The sequence below is a fragment of the Bos taurus genome, chromosome 3 (genome assembly GCF_002263795.3).
Source record: "Bos taurus isolate L1 Dominette 01449 registration number 42190680 breed Hereford chromosome 3, ARS-UCD2.0, whole genome shotgun sequence".
Lineage (NCBI taxonomy): Eukaryota > Metazoa > Chordata > Mammalia > Artiodactyla > Bovidae > Bos > Bos taurus.
The window spans coordinates 33,418,005-33,435,426 of NC_037330.1; the positions used below are offsets into that span (position 1 = coordinate 33,418,005).

A 17,422-nucleotide genomic window follows, 5' to 3' on the forward strand; every position below is an offset into this window, starting at 1 on the left:
GTCCATGGGGGGGACACAGCGTAGTGGCACAGGGCAGAGGAGAAGTTTCCAAAAACTGTTTGTTTATTTTTTAAAAGTCCTTGTACCTCAAGCCCAGTCCTTAAGTTAATAATACAATGCAAACAAGATTCTGGCAAAAGAGAAGAAATGGCTTTTGGTACAAATTCCTTTGCTGACATTTACAGCAATCTATGACCTTGGGCAAGCAAGCCTTTTAATCTTTTAACAATGTTTCCTCAAGTTGAACATTGAGGGGGTTGGATTATATGCCCCATTTCCTCCAGTACTCAAACTAAGATTGTATATCCTTTTCCATGGTAATTTTCTGATACCCTCCTCTAAAGTTGAGAACAGCACAATTCAAAGCAAAAAAAAAAAAAAAGATTATATAAGGTTAAGATAGGAGAGGAAAACTAAAAAGAAACAGCTGGAGCCATGTAAATTGGACTCTTTCCCACTCCAGAGATTAACAGGGGAGGATACTTCAACATCAAGGGTAGCCTAGTAACTAAAAAGAGTGAAATACCAATTTTTTGTGATGATTCATGCAGTTAAAAGGCAAGAAAAAAAATAGGTGGCAGGGTATATCTTAAACAAAGAAATCAGAAATTATGCTTCCAAAGTATACCTCTTTTTCAAGGCCAGTTCTGTCAGCCAAAACGATTCTCTCCCTTCTCGATGTGGGCAGTAAACGTGGGAATGGGAACTGGCCCAGTACTATCAACCACGCACTGGCCACAAACCACAATCAGAAATCATCAGGGGAGGAAAGTCTCAAGACGACAAAAGCTTCTCCAGCTACAAGCCTGGCTGGGAACATTCCCATTGCCACCCGCTAGTTATCAGCTTTTAGCACAAAGATGGGCAGTCCTGACATGAGGCATTTTCAGATCCTAGATACGTGAAGAGAACTGGGTAGAGCACTAGCTCAAGGCTCTGGAACAGGGACGAGAGATCAGAGAGAACAAGGAGTTCACACCTACCTGAACTGTAGCTGTCAGTGGAGGACTGAGAGATAGAGCGAGACAAAGATCGTCGGCCAGTCTTGGTGGGGAATTTGGTGAACTCCTGCATGTCATCAGCAAACTGAATTTGCTGTAAGAGGAAGATGAAAAGTTGAAACTTAAAACAAGGATTCTATGAAATGTTTCATTTTTAAAGGCCATACAATGTCTCCCTTAAAGTTAATGTTACCATGTGAAAGTGAAAGTGGCTCAGTAGTGTCCAACTCTGCGACCCCATGGACTACAGTCCATGGAATTCTCCAGGCCAGAATACTGGAATGGGTAGCCTTTCCCTTCTCCAGGGGATCTTCCCAACTGAAGGATTGAACCGGGTCTCCCACACTGCTGGTGGATTCTTTACCAGCTGAGCCACATGGGAAGCCCAAGAATATTGGAGTGGGTAGCCTCTCCCTTCTCCAGTGGATCTTCCCGACTCAGGAATCGAACCAGGGTCTCCTGCATTGCAGGCCGATTCTTTACCAACTGAGCTATCAAGGAAGCCCTAATGTTATCATGTGGCTCCTACTAAATCAACAATTCTTCCACCAGAAATGAGGATGGCAGAAGCTATTCTTTGACTCCTCCCAAAATGCCAATTACTATCTCTTCTCAAAAGTTTCAGCAGAATTGGGGGGGGCGGGGGGGAAGAAGGGGAGCAGAGAGTGAAAGCTTAAGATCCAACTTCGTTCAGCATTTGTTTAATTTTACAGGTCTTCTTTCTCATATTCCATAAAGTTTTCTTTCCTCTTATAACCTTGACACATTAAACTCTTTACCCCCTTGTTCACAACTCTATCAAAAAGCAGGCATAATCTCTTAGGGCTTCTTCTTGTTTTTTATTTCAGAATATTCTCTTGTAGCATATCTTATCCTGAAGTTAGCAATGGTTTTGTTACTTGAAAAGATTATGAAGAGATGCCTTAAATGGTGATGGGCATGGAGGTGCCAATAGCCAGAGTCCAGTCATACACCTATCCTTTACAAAGGCAATGGAATAACACCAGAGCCTGCTATATCCAGTAAAATACTAGAATATCCTAATAAAAATTTAAAAACACACACCATAATAAATTCCAACTAATTTGAAGGAAGGAGAAAATAATAACTTGGTAAACTCTAGGTTTAAACCTTTCTTAAATGAAATAAAGCAGAACAATATAACTGTGGAAAGGATACTTGGAACAACTGGCTTTAATAAATGGCAAACAGCTTACAATTAAAATTATTTATAGATAAATTCATGAGTGTTTCTAAAGTGTAGGAAAACACTCTATTAAGTGTTTTAGACCTTCCTGAATTCCTGTTTAAACTGATAAACCCTTTCTTTGAAATGTAAAATAAACCTCAACCTCAGCTGAAAAACAGAACTTGAGATTCTGAATTGAGAAACAATTCAAGTTTGAGAACTTGAATCAAGCTTCTCCTCACAATCTGACTAAATCTGAAAAGGTTCCCACGGAGAATTCATTAAGCTGTTTTCAGCAAACAACTGGAAATGTAACCTATTACTGGAAATGTAACCGATTACAGATGAAAATCTTCTCTCCATAATGCTGGCAGCCTGGTTATAGGCATTTTGAAGCCAGCATTAGTAAACTGTCCATTATTTACCTCTGCTAAAGGTTCCCCCTGTCTCATGTACCCTCCAGCTAGGGCAGCAGCTGGTGGTAGTGTAAGAGTCAGGCTTAAATGTGCAGCTAAACGTGAACAAGGCGATTACTGAATTAGGAGGAAAAAGTCAGGAAGAGGGAATCAAGAGAATCAAGATTTGTGTTTTTATGTCAAGAATCAAAGCAGAGAATACTGATGTCTTTGGTGTTCAGCTTTCTTTACGGTCGAACTCTCACATCCATACATGGCTACTGGAAAAACCATGCTGACGTTACTTTGCCAACAAAGGTCCGTATAGTCAAAGCTATGGTTTTTCCAGTAGTCATGTATGGATGTGAGAGTTGGGCCATAAAGAAGGCTGAGTGTCAAAGAACTGATGCTTTTGAACTGTGGTGTTGAAGAAGACGTTTCAGAATCCTTTGGACTGCAAGGAGATCAAATCAGTCAATCCTAAAGGAAATCAATCCTCAATATTCATTAAAAGGACTAATGCTGAAGCTGAAGCTCCAATACTTTGGCCACCTGATGTGAGAGCCAACTCATTGGAAAAGACCTTGATGCTGGAAAAGACTGAAGGCAGGAGAAGGGGACGACAGAGGACGAGATGGCTGGGTGGCATCACCAACTCAGCGGACATGAGTTTGAGTAAGCTCTGGGAGATGGTGAAGAAGAGGGAAGACTGGTGTGCTGCAGTCCATGGCGTTGCAAAGAGTTGGACACGACTGAGCAACTGAACAATAATACTGATGTCATAGGTATTCAATTTTGTGGTTTTTCTTTAGGTTATTTTGTGAAATAGAGAGGAGGCAGAGTCCACAAACTTTTTTTTTTTAAGTATAAGGACAGATCCTAAAGGCGTGGAAGGGAAAGAGAGCTATATTCTTGGCACCTAGCCCAAGGTCTTGCACATAGAAAGCATTCAATAATTATCTGTGGGATGAGTGAGGCTTTCAAATTTCTTTCTTATATAAGATCAAACCAATCAAATTTCAAAATTAAATACTAAAGATTCAAGCGAAACTACATATACTACACCTGAACTTAATTAACAAACACCTTTAAGCATCTGAAGAAACAGCTTTTTAAGTTTAGGTACTAAAACTTTAAATAGCTTAAATGTCAAAAACACAACTGCCTTTCCAAACCCAAACAAACCCACTTACTGAAGTGGCCACTAGTCAGCATCTGCCCTTCTAAATAGGATTTCCCACTGCGTGTTCACATGACTTCTGCAGTCAACAAAACTAGTTTTACTGAAGGGATTAATCCAGGACCAAGGTGATGACTTTCAACCCAATAGGCAGTTATTTTGGTGGCAGAAAAAAAACACAGTCAAGAGACTATCAACACCATTCAATGCTGCGCAGAGGCAGCTCCTTCTCCAACAGCTTCCCTGCTCCTGATACGGGCAGCCTGTTTGGAAGCCGCTTTCCTGTAATGGCTGTTACAATTCCCCGCCCTGTTCCTCTTTTTAGTTCCAAAGGTTCTGGATATATTCTCAGATACCACCTACCTGGGGGTGGAAGGGTGGGGGAGGGAACTGCAGTAACCTTTTCAGTTTTAAAAACAGAAAACAGAGAGAAAGCCTGCTGTGTCAAGATAGAAATGTATTTCTTTGGCAACCTAAGAACTAACAGTCATAATCCCACCTTGTATTAATACAGCTCATCGGTAGCCTAAAGCTTAGCAAAATCTTTCCCATCTAAAAATAGGAGACTGTTGCACGTGGCTTACTAATCACTGCAGTACCTCAACTCTCAAATAATGAATATGGTCCATATTTCAAGTGGGTAAAAAGTTAACTCAGGCTGTGACATGAATGGGTTACTGTCTATTCTTGCAGCATTTTGATAATCTCAGTGCTTACAAATAAGATGATTCAGATACACACAGATGTATGATAAACCTTGTCTTCTCTTCGACCCTGAGTAACTTGCAGAAGAGAACCTGTATCAACAGTTGCTGTTGTGAAATGCAGCTTCTTTGCCAGATTCCACCAGGCCTGCAAGCTCCACTGGCTGTCTTCACAGCAAGAAGCTCTGTCTTCTCTGTGGTGAAGTACCACCTGGAGTGTTATTCACCTTCACATTGTAAATAAAGACAGTGCTGCCAAAAGCAATTTATAGATATCACAAGTTTTCTCTCTAGTGAAATCAGATCTCAATAATAGCCTTCTAACTGGGTTGGACTCACTCCATTTAAGCTAAACATGGTCATTTAGGTGAAAACAAAACACAGAGAATGACTACAAAGTTGTTATGTTTACATTACTTCCTATTTATTATGATTTCTTCTAACCATTATTAAGTTTTTACTGGTATGCTTTCATATTTCTTCAAATCTAGATCTGTAAAGACTGCCAGGTCTAAATATGACATAGGATGGGGATGGAAGGGAGGGGAAAGAAGATAGGTTGAAATCTAAAGTGGATCTGAAAACCAAAAAGTCCTATGCTAAAGAACTATTCTGTGTTTTGATACTCACCTCCATAAACAGCAAATACACAACAAACATACTAATGTCCCTTTTTTTTTTTTTGGTTTATTTTTGGCTATGCCACATGGCTTGTAGGATCCGGGTTCCCTGACCAGGAACTGAATCTGGATTCACCGCAGTGAAAGCACCAAGTCCTAACCAATGGACCACCAGAGAATTCCCACCAGTGCTCTATTCCTGAACTAATATCAATCACATCTGAGAAAGGTTAAAATATCAGACTGACCCATTCTCCAAATAGGACATTCAAATATGGAAGTCTACTTGCTGTGCCTTAAAAACTCAATTAAATGTCAGGCCAATTTTACATACTAACTATCTTAGAGCACTTTTTAAAAGATGACTCTTATCTATGTGATACTGAGAATGGTAAAGAAAAGTTCTACTGAAGATACAAATTGGGGTATGGTATACCACCATCTCGTGGTAAGTCTGGTGACAGTGAACTAAGAGTTGCTCTACAGAACTTAGCAAGAAAAAGGAATCACAGGCAATTGAAAACAACTCCAGAGAAGAAAAACAGTTGTATACTATTCCTTGTTGCTGCTGCTAAGTCGCTTCAGTCGTGTCTGACTCTGCGCAACCCCAGAGACGGCAGCCCACCAGGCTCCCCCAGCCCTGGAATTCTCCAGGCAAGAACACTGGAGTGGGTTGCCATTTCCTTCTCCAATGCATGAAAGTGAAAAGTCAAAGTGAAGTCACTCAGTCGTGTCCGACCCTCAGCGACCCCATGGACTGCAGCCCACCAGGCCCCTCTGTCCATGGGATTTCCCAGGCAAGAGTACTGGAGTGGGTGCCATTGCCTTCTCTGATACTATTCCTTAGTTGATCCTAATTGATACTGTTTTTACCATCAGAAGCTGAGTTTACTTCCACAAACACATGGTCTATCTACTCAGATATTTAAATAGCTTAGTCACACTTCCTTCCCAGGTCCCACCCAATTTTGCTTTCTAGCTCCTAAATCAGAATTAACAGCCACAAGAATTCTGCTATGATACTATGGCCAATGGACAGTGATCAGGGTAACACTCAGAGTATTACATTCATTTAGTCAACACATCTAGGAGGCACCAACTAAGTTGTCGGTGCTATTATAGGAAAGAGCTATGAAAGGAAATATGGTCCCTTACAATCTGTAGATGTGTTCTGATCCACAGTATAACAACCCAAAGCCATATGACAAATGGCTTTGTCATGGAATTTCACTGTTTCTTTAGGAACATGCTAGATACTGTAGTCTTCACAGCCTAATCTGGATATTGTTTAACTGAGGCCTCCAGAAACCAGAGGTTAGGCTAGATGACTTATTATTAAGATGTTATTTCACATGCCTATCTAATAGTTTTTAATTTCCTCAGAAAGGTTTCCTCCTAAGGGTGAAGAACTAGGCTCAAAGGTAAATAGCAATTATTAGGAAAACACGTCATTAAGAAAGCATAGCTTGAAGTGAATAGAGGGTTCAGTCTTCCTTACTGCTGAGGATTATTTGAAGGGCCAATTATCTTTTCTGGTACACTACTGGTTTTCTCAGATGTTCTCAAATTTACATGATGTCCCACTGTCCCCAGCATATTATCTGTGCAATCTTTTCTGTTTAGAAATTATGGTCAGCACTGAAGTGACTTAGCAGCACATCTCTTAGCTAACCCTTGTCAACTGAGCAAAAAAGTGACTATCAGAACCTAGAAATTTTAACAAAGGCAATTATTAAGCAGTATGCTAGAACACCTTTCAGGATTCCAACCACATCTTTTCTAATCTTTTTTTCCCACACATCTTCTGGCTAACTTATTCTTTCTTCTACAGACTTTACTCTCATCTGCCTTTTTTTCCCCACTCAGAGGAAAAGAGAGAATGGCTATCAGGATAAAAAGGTCTAAGACCTGTTCTTAATACTTACCATTGATCAGTCTGATTCCCATTTCAAATGAATCCAAAGAAATAGTTATCAATAAACACTAGCTTCTTGGTACAAGGACTATATAAATCTGAACATCTTTCAGACTTGCAATTATAATGGCAAAATAAATTTCCCAAAGATGAAGGACATCCTTTTCTCAACTTGTAGCCTGCAGGTATATCAGAAAACAACTCATCTCAAGGGAATCAATCTCAGGCCACACAGTCAAATCAAGAGCCATCTCCAGTCATTTCTTCCATTCCCTGGTGCAGAAACCAGTCTTCTGAAACTTGGTAGGTTTTGGCTGCTCACTCTTCTCCTTCCCTGTCTCAAGTTTCTTAAGTTCTCAGTTCCCCCAGATGGGCCCTGAGTTTCTATAGGGAGGTGGGCAGGCAAGCTGACTACAGCACACATCTCCCTCCCCCACTCCACCTGGCTCTGTGTCTCAACAGTAATAGGATATAAAACACACACACACAGCCAGAAGCCAATTCTGCAGTCAGAACAAACACTGTATCTCAACAGTAGTAGGATAACACACACACACACACACACACACACACACACAGAAGCCAATTCTACAGTCAGAAGAAACACTCCTTTCAAAATGGAACTCAACCTGATCCTTCTTTAACGTTGCTGGGAGCAAGGGGTGAGCAACACCAAGCAAGGCCCACACTGTTGAGTCACTTAAATGGTAAGTGAAGTGAAAGTCGCCCACTCATGTCCGACTCTCTGCAACCCTATGGACTGTAGCCTGCCAGGCTCCTCTGTCTATGGAGTTTTCCAGGCAAGAATACTAGAGTGGGTTGCCACTTCCTTTTCCAAATGAAAGGAAGGAACATAGAGCTTGAAAAACTCTGCCAAAGAGTGGTTTACCCTATAAGCTACTCCCCCTCTCTTCATACCAGACTGTGCATTTCATAGGCTTTCTACTGATATTATCTCCAAAAGTGCACCAGTGAAAATGAGTGATCTTGGCCTCTGATTGCCAAGTAGAGATAAAACTAATAGGTTTAAAAAATGGCAACAAGTAAGAGGAAAGGCGTCCGGATCTTCTGAAAACCACAAATTACAACAGAACATAACATGCATCCAGACTATGTTTCAAAGCGTATTTAGCTATCTGCCTGGCCAGTTCCTAGTTTCTCGTCTTCAATCAATACCAATATTGTATGAAAACATGCCTGTCATTCTTTTTCTCCTGACACTGAATTATCATTAACTCCAGGTTAATTTTGGCGGGGGGGGGGGGGGGGGGGGGGGTAATAGGTGACTGAAAAAATCTAGGTTCCTGAAATATACCCATGTCTTTAGAGATACACCAAAACTCCTCCCCACTCCAACCACTGCACCCCCCCATCACCACTCTTGCACTTTGCCTATCTTTATTATAATCATTTTCAACATAAAAAATTTAATATAAAGGACATTTGTATACCCTCCATCTAGACTGAAACTTTCCCTTTTCCATATTAGATTTCTTTCTCTATATGCACACATGCATACTTTCTAGCAAAGCTATTCTCCTGCGGAACCACTATAACATTATAATACTTAAGAACATTAACAGTTCCATATCATCAAATATCCAATCTGTATTCAAATTAATTTTTCTCAAGTATATCCTGCATAGTTGTAAACTCAGCTCTACCACCTCAGGATGGAATCAAGGTTCACAAAATATATTTGCTGTTAGGTTCTTTCGGTCTCTGCTAATCTAAACAAGTTCCATCCCTGCCCTACCCCCACCCCCCACCCCCCCCTCCATAATTTTCCTCCAGAGTCCAGGTCAGTTGCAGTATAGAATCTCCCATATTTTGAATTTTTCAGGTTGTTTCCCTCCTGTGAACTGAAAGTTCAGCTTTGAAGTTGGATTAGAGAGAGATTAAATTTGGCAAGAATATTCCATAGTTGATATTATATACTTTGCACTTCAGGAGGCACCTAAAGTCAGGTTGTTCCACTATTAAGGACACTAACTTGAACCCTTGGTTAGAGTGATTAACATCAGTCTTTGAAAAGAATATTTTCTCCTTTGCAAGCAAAGGTTAATTTGTGCGGTGATCCTTGTCAGCAATGTCCTGTTCCCTAGTGACTTTACCATCTGTTCATAATCCTTGCCTGAGTCAGTTACATTGGGGAGGGGGGGTTATAGAACCCTGATTTCTGTCATTCCTTCCACATACATTAGCTGGCATTCTTTTGCAAAGAAAAGTTCTTGTTTTTTTTAACTTGTCATCCGTATTTTTATTTATCTATGTTACACTCAATTGCATGAGTGCACTGAACGCTCCAGTTGTCCCAAACTGGGCCAGCGGGAACTTCCTTTAAGCTAACTTTTCTTCTGACATGATCGCCTTTAAATGACTCCTCTCTTTCTGACATACAAGATATATCAGGCTCATCTTGTTCTTTCTCTGCTTCCAATCTAGAATCAAGTCATTTCTCCAAGGAGCCCTCACTTCTTTCAGAGGGAAAAGGTATTTAGAAACTAAAATCTGGATACAAGGTCTGCCCATTGCTATGAGGTGTCAGTGCTTCTAGCTTCTTGCAGTAGAGAGAGAAATTAATCTTTTAGATTTACTCATGAATTCATATCAGTACTTCTATTTCAAATTTAACACTCAATTTTTAAACTTCTCATTTTCCTATTTATATCTTTTCTCTTTGGTGACAATCCTGACTTCGAATAGCAATAAAATATTTACTTATTTGCTTTAGCCTACAATGCACATAAAATAATTTCAAAATTACAAGACTAATATTAACAATAATCTTTGCAGTGAAGTGTCAATATTTCCTTGAAGTTCTTTTTGTCCTTAGGATATATTTCATACAAAAAAGGAATATATTTCACAAAGAGTATTGCATAAGCAAAGTACTTTTTTTCTAGGTGACTGTGTAATCTTCCAGATATGCAGTTAGGTTCATTTGTTTGTTTATACACAATTTTAAGGTTTCCTTTGTCTTCTCTAATTTTATTTTTGACATATGAAGTACACCTCAAATTTTAAAGATATATTCAGGAAAGGCTCATTTCCATTCTTATCCCCCCAACTCTGTTCCACTCTCCTCTATTAGTTTCTGGTTTACACTTATGTTCATTTTTGAGGTGGGGAAAGCAAATATGAATTTATATTCTTATTTTCCTTCTCTTTTTTCCTACATTTTCTGAAAAGGTAGCATGCTAAAATATTCTGCACCTTTTTTTTTAACTTGGAAATCATTTGTATTGGTTCATAGAGTACAAGAATCAACAATTCTTGAATGCTGGGAAAGACCAAGTCTGGTTACATATACAAATATTATATGTTGTAATCAAAAGTCATCAGCCTTAATTTGCTCTTTGGTGCCAATATTGATTTTAAGGGAAGCTCACAAAGGGTTGCTGAGGGTTGGACACGACTGAGCGACTTCACTTTCACTTTTCACTTTCATACATTGGAGAAGGAAATGGCAACCCACTCCAGTGTTCTTGCCTGGAGAATCCCAGGGACGGGGGAGCCTGGTGGGCTGCCGTCTATGGGGTCGCACAGAGTCGGACACAACTGAAGTGACTTAGCAGCAGCAGCAGCACAAGATGTTAGGGGGCTTCCCTGATGGCTCAAGCGGTAAAGAATCTGCCTGCGATGCAGGAGTTGTGGGTTCAATCTTTGGGTTGGGAAGATCCTTGGAGAAGGAAATGGCAACTCACACAAGTATTCTTGTTGGGAAAAATCCCAGGGACAGAGGAGCCTGGTGGGTTACAGTCCACGGGGTTGCAAAGAGTTGGACACAACTGAGCTCACACACGCACAGACAAGATGTTAAACTGGCAAACCTGACTGCAAAGTATACTGGAACATTTCTTAAGACGAAAACTTGTCAACTGCTTACAAATTAGGTAAATCTGTATTCTTCAAACAAATTGCTATGAGAAAAAAAAGTTAACACCGAAAGCAAGTAAATAGTGGACAGCTCTAAAGGAAAACGGAGTCTGTGGCATTTTGGAAGGAAAGCCACATAGATTGAATAAATGTCATCTGTGTAACTTCTTAGCCTATCAAGTTGGAACAAGATTAATTCTTCCTTCCTTGATTTGGAAGGCTAGCTTAAATAAAGTTTAAAGTCAATGGCATCTTAGAAACTTAAATCCTCTTCACATATTCATCTGAGTGAGTGAATCCCACCTGTGATATGGCAGAAGAAATACAAGTAACTCCAAATAAGTAGCAGCTGAGTCTAAAAAGAATCAGTTTCCAGAACCCTAGACTAATACTCAACAAGGGTTAATGAGACTTTTTTTTAGTCACCATCTACTGCTTTCCATCAAGGAAGGAAAAAGCCATCAAAACTCAATATTAAATAACATAATCTGACTTTAAAGACCTAACATTAAATACGATGTAGTAACAGGCATTGTTTCCAAAGATGAGTGGGTCAATGGGACCTTTCAGAATCCATTCAGTAGTTAGACTGGATATTTTCAAGTTCAATGGACAAGGTGAAACCACTTTAAAGATAAGCAGCACAAGCTTCAGTTTCCCAGCTCTTAAAAATAAAATACATAATTTTAAGCTTCTAGAGGGAGAATAGAGACAGTAACACATGGACAAGAATCTATCAAAGATAATCAGTCACATTAAAAACATAATTGTATTTTTAATTATAGAGAGGCAGTATTTGCCATCCTTCTTGACTTTCTAACTTGAGGTGTTTATGTTCAATTTTAGTTAAAAATCTCAGTTTAAAATCATGACCTTAGATAGCCTATAAGAAACAAGCTGGCTGAAGAAACTGTCGGCTGCAACTTCTTTGGAGTTAATGAAACATGAGAGATACCTGTTGCTCCAGAATGAATACAGTACAATCCCCCTCCACTCTCTGCCTCCCATACCAGACAACAAAAGTCTGGGTCTTCCTGACCTATGACTTCCTGACTAGCCATTTTCTAATGAGTAAAGCGGACAGATGCACAAGGATAAAGGTCTCTTGCTTTGGGCTGTATAGTAAATGAACAGTCAAAATCAACTTTTGCATAGGAAAAGTTATTCAGCGAATTTTACCAGTAACAGTGCTAGAATAAAATTAATTTAAATGTCTTTTCACACCATTTTTGTTTAAATCTCGACATACAAAGAACAAGTAAAACCACCTGAGAGCACTCAATTAGAACTTTTACTTAAAGCTGATTAGAAGTTTGAAGTTCACATTTAATAGTATTGTGAAAACCAAGGTTCTGAATGCCAGGATTTCTATGCCTTTCTAGTTTAAGCACCTGCTTCACAATTAGGGCTTGTCTGGTGGCTCAGAGGTTAAAGTGTCTGCCTGCAATGCGGGAGACCTGGGTTTGATCCCTGGGTCGGGAAGATCCCCTGGAGAAGGAAATGGCAACCCACTCCAGTATTCTTGCCTGGAGAATCCCATGGACGGAGGAGCCTGGTGGGCTACAGTCCACAGGGTCACAAAGAGTCGGACAGGACTGAGCGACTTAACTTTCACTTTCACTAACTTTCAAAATTAGTGGCATATGACTAAAATTTTTCTTATAGAGGATCTGTATTTTCGAAACATTTTGGAATCCTTTGACGGTTGGATCTACTCTTTACAGATGACAAAACAACAGGGATGGTGGTTAAGTGCCTTGGTCAAGGCAATCTGCTACCAACATTAAGATTAAAACAAGAACAAAAACTCAGAGTAAAAAGCAACAAACAAACCAAAAAACCCACCAAAAAAAAAAAAAACAACCCTCCAAAAACGGTACTATTATCCTTCTTTTGGAATAGTCTAGGGGAAGCAGCAACTTTCCCTTTATTTTCAAAGGGTTAGTTTAGAGAACACTCCACTATTGCACTACTGCTTTCTGAACTTACAATACCAGATGAACATGGTAAGCTTTGGGATGGGAAAAGAACTTTCAGTTCCAAAATCCAGACTGATTTTGGAGAAGTGAAACAATGCAAAGAAAATATTTTAAAGTTGCCTATGAATTGCCATTGAGAGATACCACTCCTTAGACTTGGAAAGGGTGAGGAGACAAATTAAGCCCAAACATTGTGGAAGCAAAGAGCTCCACTCCGATACATACTTCCAGCTGTCTTTTGGGGATGGAGTGGGGAGGAGGAGAATGTACAGGCGACCCAATCATGACACTTTACTAGGATGAAAGAAATGACCTCAGAGTTTACCATCACAATCAAAAGCGATTTTAAAACTCCACCTGTATTTATTAATTTACACAAGGAGATTTTCAATTTGGTATGGTTAAAACTGAATAATAATTTTTGGGGTGTCATTTTGGAAACCTGCTGGCTATTTTCATAAGATATGATCATGCTTTGAAACATGCAAAAGAGAATATACTTAAAATTTGGATTTTATCAGTGTTAATATTTATCCTGTGTAGAACAGTGATGGGAGGATGTTTCTTTCACAGACCAGCACTTAGTGTAGTTAGAGCACATGTCCTAAAATTGAGAACATTCTACTAGGTTCTTTTCTCAACTGTGGCATACCACTCAAACAACACCCACTTCAACTCACCTTGTACTTTGTAACATGTCTGAAAGACCAAGTGAGGTTGCATTTTCCCAATTCAAAATGAGCTATAATAAGTTTGGGGACCTCCCAGTAAAAATTTAAATAAAAATACATTTTGTCATTGATGCCTTCCCATTTTCTGGTACCACTTCTCTAACTCTACAACTAACAAAAAGTTCCTGTAAGGTTATTAATTTTATTGAAGTATTCTGGACTTACTTGACACGATATGTGATTACTGGATCTTGGTTTCATAGCCATGGTAGACATTATTTAAAGTACTCATTTAATGAATAAATTAAAATATCTTGGCTATATGGTTGGCTATATGGTTTTTAAGAATAGAATTTTTCCAAAACCTGAAGAGCAGGTTTTAACTATAAAGCTTTGTAAGCTGAATAGAACCTCAAAACAAATCTAAACAGATGCAGGAAGTGAGGTCTGAAACTCCTTTGATCATTTTAAAGGGTTTCTTTAAAAATAGAAAACAAAGATAACTGGTGGTATGATTATATTCCACTAGATTAGGTAGCTTTGGCTTCAATGCATCATTAAGCAAACAGTGAGATGTCTTTTATGTTAAATAGCAGGTTGTAAGGTTTCACAGCAGATCTGTTTTTTCCATATGCTAGAGCAGTTACAACTGGAACCATCTAGAGTCTCCTGGCTCCTCTGGGAAGGACTGTGACTTCTGTTCTCCGAATTTACAGAAGTGTGGCCTGAAGGGCCTTGAATACAGCACTTATTCAGCAATCCCTCAATGTGGGTCTGGAAAGTTTCCCTTAGAAACAAGAATATCCCTGTAAAGACCACCTTAAAGAGGTCTTGGCCTGTGGTTACACTGGCACAGGGTTCTGCAGTGCATTGTGCTTCAATCTCTAAATCTGGCTGTGTCTTTTTTTAATGTAATTCTTTCTCCTATTGCCCAAATGAAATTTCATTCACATTTCTGTAGTATGTTACACATTGTACTAACACTGGGCAATCCTTTGGCCATTCATGTAAGTTAAACACCAACTTTTCTAGGGATAGACATGTTAATATTTCTATCAATAAAGCCAAACCTTATCTGCCCTTCCTTTTTTATCCTGAGTTCTATTTGATAATCAAACAATAGCAACAGGCCCCTTGAGGGCTAAAAAGGAATAATCTTTTGTCTGAGTCTCAAATCCATTCACTTTGGCTTAAGGAGGAAGCTGCTCTCCTGGCTACCTGGCTTACCAGCTTAGTGCCCTCCTTTTTCTTCCACCATCTTTCTCCAATCTTTACTCTTTGGCTATTGCCTCAGCCCCTCAATCAACTATGGTGATTTTTCTATGTTTTGAAGCCAGAATTTCATGAAAATGTCCTCTCGTATAATTTTACTATCACCCTCAGTCCAGGAATTCACAATAACCATGTTAAGGAAATCTTATATTCTGACCTGATTTTTAATCTATTGAGTCCAAGAAGCTCAGCCAACCAGAAGCCAGAGGTAGGAATGCAGATGGAGAGTCAAAATCATTCTTGGCATTTCAAAGACAACACAGACTAAAGAAATGCTATTGATTTCCTGGAGTTCTAGCCATTCCTTATACTATTTCTAGAGGTACCCTTGAGTTCTTGGCAAACTGCCTTGGCTATATAGACGAAGAAATCACAACCCAGTCTTGTTAGGAGAAAAAAATGTCCAAACACCCAAACTCCTGGCCTTGCTTTATCCCAATCATGACATTCTTAATTCCAGGCAAGGTTTTTAGCCTGGGGTCCATGGATGGGCTTCAGGCTGCCAACTCCCCCTTATATGCAAACTGTTACATATATGTAATTTTTCTGGAAGATAAGCATAGCTCTGATAGGGCTCTAAACTCCAAATTGTTAGAACCACTACACCAGACTCATGTGACCCAAGTAATAACCTCAGAAGAATGTAAATGCCACAGGACGGACAGGGACGCTTGTCTTGTTCACCAATGTACCCTAAGTGGCCAGCACAGGTCTGGGGACACAGGAGGTCCTCCATCTTGAGCTGACAGGGTGGCATGATTTCTGGTTATGGCTTACTCTGTACACCTTGGGAAAGAAGAGCAAGGAGAAGCTGTTTTCAGGACCTCTCACAAGGGGCACAAGATTTCCCTCAAGGTCAAAGTCATCCAAGATAGGTGGTAGCGGCATTACCATCCAAATATCAGATTTCAAAATTTTGACTAGCCTTGCTAGATAATTCTAACAGAGTGTTCTAAGTCTGGGATCTCTCAAGTTTAACTGAGGAAGCTGTACCAAAATCCACATCCCATCCCTTCTCCACTTGCCCCTTACTTTCACACCCCCTCCCCATTCTGATTAAGTAGGTAAGGCTCCAGTAATGAATAGGTAATGAATATTTTTTGGGGGAAAAAAAAAAACTCCCTAGGTGACTGATACCTTTTATTCCTTCTTACTGCATAAGAAGGACTGATCTGAGACAATCTAAGCAGGATCTGGAAAAGCAAACACAGGCACGTGGAGTTTACCAGGCTCTTGATAAAGTGACTCAAGGAACACAGGGAACAAATGAGTTAGACAGTATTCTTCAGAAAAAAATAAGGCCAAGGAAGTAGAAAATCTGCTTTTAATACCAACTCCATCTGTCAGCTGTGGACAATCCATTAGATGGATCCACAGAGGTTTAGTAGAACATGACAAAGAGCCTGTCTAAGGAAGAGAGACTATTTTTACAATGGGTTGGTCCAAATTCAGTAAAAATTGGCAAGGTATTCTCATTCCAAACATGCCCAGGGCTCAGCTAATCCCCTCCCTGTGGAGTCAGAAAAGAATGTGCAGAATTCTGAACCCTCTACTCTCCAAATAGAAGAGGTTCCTTCTCCTGAAAGTAAAGGTTGAAATTAATCCCATCAATTCTCCACTCCTAATTACAAACAAGGTAGAGAAAGGAGGTGCCCCTCAACACGGGTATTCTCTTTAACCTTCATGATTTGTAAACACCCTTTACCCCACCACACTAAATACCAAGCCTCTGCCAACCTTGATCATTCTCAACTGGCAAAAAAGAACAGAAACCATCACCAGAGTAATGCTTCCCTCTGGGAAATTCCAGGGAAGGGGTGTGATAGGGTCAGTCTGTCCAGTATGCATCTTGCTTGGACTTACACTTAGAACACCATGTTCCCAACTAGCTTGGTCTCTTTTCTGTTACAAACCCGAAGTAAACAGATTCTACAGCAGCCACAAGCCTGTTACCAAGGTCACTGTATTGATCAGTATAATTAACATTCACAATTCATCTAGTTCAGTATGACAAGCCAGTTGGGCTATTCTCCATAAGAGCTGAACATTGGGAATCTTCTTGTCTTGCTTGCAAAGAAGTCCGGTGCTCTGGACACTAGAAACAAGTACTGTATTGGAGGCTGGATACCACCTGGCCACCCATAGGAAACTGAATTAGTTACTGGAACAAGTGAACATTTGCCACCTCTACAAAGCACAGATTTCTACTTTTAAAGCTGAAAAATTCTGGAGGTCTTCCATTCCCCTGAATCCTGCCTGGGTTACCTACTATAGAAAAACAACCTACACAGATTTTTCAGTGCCAACCAGAGTCCAAGTTCTTGATTACGGCAAGCACTGGCCCAGCTCCCTGAAGACTGTGACTTGAAGAAGGTGTGTTTCAAAAACAAGGGCACATACAGCTTTTGAGCACAGAGCTCAGCCTTTGGTGCAGAAGGGGCAGTCAGGATTGCAGAATGAGAAGAATCACAAGTTTCCTCAGCACTGCCAGGCAGAGATGTTGTTTATTACTTTTAGGATTCCAACACAGACTCCAAAATGAAACTGTTCAACTCATCATTGGCCCCCAAATCTCAAGGACCCTAAGAGTAAGCTTAAATCAAGAGTAAACCAGAAT

The 17,422-nt window shown here is 39.9% G+C and overlaps 1 protein-coding gene across 1 annotated transcript in view; it reads right to left on the minus strand.

Annotated features, from left to right (window-relative positions):
- AHCYL1 (adenosylhomocysteinase like 1) overlaps window positions 1–17,422 on the minus strand; it is a 41,029-nt gene that overhangs the window by 14,206 nt on the left and 9,401 nt on the right. Inside the window, 1 exon segment of the mRNA NM_001101052.2 lies at window positions 984–1,095. Coding sequence (NP_001094522.2) covers window positions 984–1,095 — 112 coding nt within the window.